Here is a 6,000-nt window from a genome sequence, read left to right as displayed (position 1 = left end):
GTACTTGCCTTTCAGTCTCATCAGTCAGTGGCACTTACTCTTAAAATTAAAGCGTGTGTTTCATTTCTTTACTGAATCACAGCCAATTTTTTTCTTTTCTGGTTTCTTATATTTTTGAAGTCTTCGCCGTATATCTTAGTCTTGTTTTTTTAGAACACTTACCTCTTTTACTTTTCATTTGTATTTCACGCATTGACGAGTTTGACAGAGTAGAAATAAAACAGACATAAAAGTAACTATATTTTTAAAGGCTCATTGCCAAGCAGGAACAGCACATTAAAGCTAAGTACTGGGATTTCTGAAAATGATACATATGCCCCAACATACAGGAGTGTAACTTGATAGGGTCATTCTGAGGGGCTGTATTTCTACAGCCTTTTTCTCACATCAGCCCTAACAAGAATGAAAGCATGGGCTGCATCTGCTCGTGATCTTGCAGCACCAAATGGAAGATAAATCTGTCACTTGGAACAACATGCACAATGAGAGGGTGGCCAAGGTCCATGTAAATAGGCTAGTTTTCCCCTTAATTGAGGCATTACTTTAAATGTAATAAGGATAATTGGATATGAGCCTGTTTTCCTCCATGATAACCTTTGTAAGGTCTAACTTTTACTCTCAATTTATCCACTGGAATGGGATTATTTTATCTGAAAACAGACCTATTAGATTTAAAGTACCTTAAAACTAGCCATTTACATTCCAGTGGGACCAATTTTGCAGCTTTTATGTACATGCAAAACTCCCCTCTACTTAGGCCTGATTTGGTTAAACAATGAAAGCCAATGGATTTAAGCACTTACTTAAAGTCAAGCAAATGCTAAAGTGCTTTGCTAAATTAAGAACTGTGTGTATGTAGGTATTGCGGGACCAGACCTGATATGTTCCCAGCCATTTCCCATATGACCTGTACATTGATGAGTTTTTACGTCTCAGCAAGGTCATTGAGTTATTCATATTTTAATATGTCAACATTTTCATACTCTGTATTCATAAATCACTACTCAACAGTTACTAGGCTGAATTCCATAGGCCATTCTACATAAAACTCATTAGAATTTATTCAAACATATTATGCACTGGATACATTGCCAACCATTGAGAGAGACCAGAGTTACAAAAAAATACCTTTTTGTATTAAGATGAAAACAATAAAATAAATTGTATAATTGCTAATCAGTCAGAAGGCTTGTACTCCAGTTACATTAATACAATAATACCTCAGTATGTTGTAGTTCCATCTACCCAGTGCCAAAGGTTACACTATATCTTCAAGCGAACTGAAAACGCAATGTGCAGCCGATGAAGTGAGCCGTAGCTCACGCAAGCTCATGCTCTAATAAATGGGTTGGTCTCTCAGGTGCCACAAGTCCTCCTTTTCTTTTTGCGAATACAGACTAACACGGCTGCTACTCTGAAACCTGTCAGCTAAAACTGTAACTTGTGCTTGGTTTTGGGTGGAAACCACACAATCATTTAATTTACTTGGTTCTGACCCAAAACCGTAAACTGGTGCAGACTTTATTGAAATGTGGCCTACCCTTTACAAGCCTAAACCTTTTGGCTCACATTTCCCATTTTTTAAGGCTTGGCAATGAAACTTTTCAAATACTGCAGCTGCATTTATTGGCTTAAGGAATTGACAGTTCTAGCTTTGAGATATTTAATACTAAGTATTCTTGACTGCTGAATGGTTTTAGCCAAAAAATAAGCACCTTAATAAAAAGTGCACAGGCAGAGTTACAAGAAGCTGTACATTAAAATAAACTAGTTGCTGATAACAAATAATAATTCCCATTAACACAGGTGCTTTTCGTTTTTGACACACCATCCAAGTTACAATATCTCAGGCAAGAATAAAGTTGGTATTTGTATTTGTGTAATTTATTCCGCTATGTTCTCCAGCAGCATATTGTGCATTATGGTAAAGCAACCCCTCAGTGTTTGTCCTGTGTAATTTATCCTGTATAAGTACGTGACAGCTCAGCATGGGACATAGAAACCACAAGACAAAAGGCAAACACAGCATGATAACAGGGGGCAGTGAGTTATTCATATGACTTATATGGGCTTTATTTACAACTTGGCAAGTTTGGCCTTAGCAAAATGCTTGGGATGCGTGATCCAAGTGAATGATATTAAGGAAGAGACTGATACAGACTCTGCGCTGTGGCCCCACAATGCCTGAGCCCTGCATCCTCAGGGACATGGTTGAATTATGCTAGTCTGCCCCACCAGTACTCATTGGGATCGTACTGCCTGCACATATTTTTGCCTGCTGAACAGAGCCCCCCATAGCCTCTAAACAAGAAGAAGGAAAAAGGAAATAGGAAAGTAATCTGTTTCTTAGCCAAAAGAAAATACCTCTGTGGGGTCTTGAAGAAACTGATCAATTGTAACAATGTTTAGAGAGAGCTCATTACACCGTGACTTAAAAAGGAGTTTCAAGTGAAAAATTTATCTCTTATTTTTAATCAATTGATTAAATACAAAGCATGAGGGGAAGAGTCTTTTTCAGATCTTATTATTCAAGCTAAAACACTAAAGGTCTGATTTACAAAGGTAAGGGACTTAGGCGCCTACCTTCCATTGACTTTCAATGGGATTTAGCTACCTCACCTGCTTACGTGCCTAAATACCTTTGTAAATTTGGCCCTAGATCCATTAATGAGTACCCCCAGACTCAGACTAAACAATCTCTCTCAAACAAAGACAGCTGATGACTATTTTCTGTATGATTCTTACGCCATCTGGGGGATTACGATATTTATCTATCTTCACAATGCTCTGGCTAGTGGGGTGCAAGTGGACAGGTTTCAAAGTTGTGCCCTTTTAATTGGCTTTTCTCCTTTCTGAAGTTTTAGTTACACAAGTTTTCAGAATGTGCAGTGCCCATGCTAGAGAACAATACGGTTTTTATCAGCTCTTCTTAATTCCCATTCAGATTGCAGTGGAGTTTCTTTTCAATCCCAGATGCACAGTCACCAGCAACACACCCCACCCCACTTGACAGGCCCATGTGCTATAGATGTCACATTCTCAATATTTCCAAGGATATAAAGGATATAAAATTAAGTCTCCTTTGGCTTACAGGAAGTGTTTTATCAGCTGCAGGCTGTGACATTATACGGTAGTCTCCGTTTTTATTACTGTTTTACTGTCAAGGTGCTGACGTATAATAGCCTTCTCCCTAACGTATCTGCAGTAAAGAGAGAGAGAGAGAGTGCAATCATTTCAAAACATACTGAACTATGCAGAAATTCACCCCAAATGTTCAGTTCAATATTTGAATGGGTCAGAAATTTTTCATCAGAAAAAAATTCTGATGGAAAATGGCAACTTTGTTGTTAGAAAAGGCCTGAATTTTTCTAGATTCCCTGTCCTGTTTGTTTTGGCCAGATCATCAGCTGGTTTAAACTGACATACCTCTGTTGACTTCAGTGACAAGTCCTTTACATGTTTAGGCTCTGTCTACACCACACAGCTTTTGGTGACATGACTGTGTTGCTACAGCTGTGTCGCTAAAAACTGCGCAGCGTAGTCGCTGTTTGCTGGCTCTCCTGCCGACAAAAAACTTTCACCCCCAACGAGCAGCGTTTGCGTTGTCGGCAGGAGAGCACCCCTGCCGACAAAGCGCTGTGCATGCTGGCGTCTGTCGTTGGCAAAGGGGGGTTTTAAACACCTCTGAAAGACAAACATTTTGTCGTTCCATTGCCAGTGTAGACCTAGCCTTAGCTATTGATCTGCATTTCTAAAGTGCCCATGACTGTGGTCTGTCCCTGGCTGGCATCAGGAAAGTTCATGTCAGCTAGCTGAAGAGAATTTTTAAGGGGTGTTGAGTTATAGATCTATCCAGATCAGGGTTACTATAGTCTCTGATCACAATCATTAATACAGTGATACTCAGATCTCAGTGGTTCAGGAGCCAAATTAGTGATCAACAGTACCCAAAAGAGCCACAGTCATGTGAATTCGTTGGTTCATTTACTATAGCACTATTCATATTTAAACCGTATAACGGGGAAATATTTAGTTTATGTATATACATGTATTATTCTCACAGCAAAATGACTGACCAAGTATTATATTTTTATCAACTACAATTGGTTAATAACATAGTAAAAGCATCCTTATTGGTTAATAATTAAATCACACAGTGTTTTAATATCATATTCTGCAAAGAGCCAGAGGAGACACATTAAAGAGCCATTTGCAGCTCCCGAGCCTCAGTCCAGGTATCTCTGCTTTAATACATTTATCCTCAAAAGGGGAGCACTACAATTCTCCTTTTACAACTGGAGAACTGAGGGGGTGGGTGAGCAGGCAACTGAACCTGGGTCTTCTGAATGCCAAGCTAGCACCCTCACCACTGACCCTCCCTTCTTCTCATTAGCAAATCATTGCTAAGTGCTATGCAAATACTACAGGATTTGTTCTTGCATTTACAGCCACAGCCCCGGAGTTTGGGTGTGGGTGTGATGCAGATGTGCTCCTGCCCAGTGGCAGTCCCTGGAGGCATTCTGATGGATTTAGCAAGAATATCTCTGGGAGCACTGAGGCTGTGCAATCTAAATGGGAGCTGCAACATCATTTAAAGGGTGCAGTGTGCACGCTCTGCTGGCCAGTGGGCCCAGTGTGGCTGTCAGTGGAAGACATCCACAGGTCTTGCACACTGGGATGGGAATCAGTGAGACTGTGGTTCCTACTTGGCAGGTGTGCCAGAGGAATGAGAAAGGCTACTTGCGCCCTCTGTCTATTTTTGTACACCTGTGCAGAGCTAGCCACAATATAGCACCACGCTGTATCTAGGTGCTACCTTGTAGCACCTACCAATGACTTTGAAAGCAGTGTATTTTCTCAGACTGCAAACAAATAAAGCAAACCTACCTCGTTTACTCCTACTTACTTTGCAATTGTCTGTTGAATCTCCCGTTCTTCTTCTTCATCTAGTTTGTGCAGAAAGGATTCCAGAAGAGGAACATGAAATTTAAGGTACTGAGCAACCTATTGTGGGGACCACAAGAAATGCACATCAGTGAGGTGTGTTAAATGGGAAGAGTATTGGGAAATATGCAGAACGAGGAGGATCACATACATCACTGGTAACTTCTTCTGCATTCTTGTCCATGAGAAAAAATTGGGCAATCTTTTCTGAGGGACCCTGTAAAAGTCTCTCCAGCAGTGGAGTGTCTGTGTTCTTGAGCCTTTTCTTTTCTGGGAATGAAAACAAATGAATTGATATGCATGTTCATTTTTGGCACAACATACAGCAGCAGTAACTAATATCTAACTCAAATAGTATGGCCAATTCTTTGCTTAGACATACTACTTTCATACTTTGGACATGCACTGCTCTTATTTAACACACACAAATGTCATTAACATAAATGGGAGTGCCACATGCAGATCGATGGGAGCATATGGTCCTACGGATCTCAGGACAAAATTTCCAAACCAGGCACCTAAATTAGGGCCCTAAACTTATATTTAGGCAAAGTGTTCAGTGGGGTTTCACAGATTGTAAATTAGAGCAGCATTTTATCTAAAATTAGGTTCTTAAGCCTATTTTTGCTTTTCCTAAAATAACAAAGTTAACTTGACACACGTTAGATATACAAAGTATATGATGAATAAATTAAGTTCCGTTTTCCACTGAGAGACTGCACCAGGTCTTCACGAATGTTTTTAGACCAACGCAATCCCCAATTGGCAGAGCACAGGTAAGACTCCAACGCTTATCCCTTTTGTGTGCGATATGAGCAGCCTCCAAAGCCCATTGGAAGTCTAATCAGCCGTGGAGCCACAGAGAAGCAAACTGTTTTATTTACCTCCTGATGCGTGGATGATATAAAGTGCAAATTCTTGTGGACTGTTTTCAATCTGACAAAGAAAAACCAAACTTGACTCAATGCACTGAATGGCAGGGTTCACATATGCTACATTTCCCCATCATTAAACTGTCAACAGATATGAGGGATGCACCTGAAATTTGTGGTCTTA

The 6,000-nt window shown here is 40.1% G+C and overlaps 1 protein-coding gene across 1 annotated transcript in view; it reads right to left on the bottom strand.

The window, feature by feature from the left end:
• Positions 1 to 227: 227 nt before the first annotated feature.
• The window catches only part of RASSF6 (Ras association domain family member 6), a 41,277-nt gene continuing 35,504 nt past the window's right edge, over positions 228 to 6,000 (bottom strand). Inside the window, exons 9-12 of the mRNA XM_073340369.2 lie at positions 5,829 to 5,880; positions 5,096 to 5,214; positions 4,907 to 5,004; positions 228 to 3,199 (exon numbers count right to left, since the gene is read on the bottom strand). Of these exons, the coding sequence (XP_073196470.1) occupies positions 3,124 to 3,199; positions 4,907 to 5,004; positions 5,096 to 5,214; positions 5,829 to 5,880 (345 nt within the window). The 3' untranslated portion in view covers positions 228 to 3,123. The remainder of the gene's footprint in view (positions 3,200 to 4,906; positions 5,005 to 5,095; positions 5,215 to 5,828; positions 5,881 to 6,000) is intronic.

This window comes from Lepidochelys kempii, chromosome 4 (assembly GCF_965140285.1).
Source record: "Lepidochelys kempii isolate rLepKem1 chromosome 4, rLepKem1.hap1, whole genome shotgun sequence".
NCBI classification, from domain to species: Eukaryota; Metazoa; Chordata; order Testudines; family Cheloniidae; genus Lepidochelys; species Lepidochelys kempii.
This window is presented reverse-complemented; position numbering and strand designations above follow the sequence as displayed.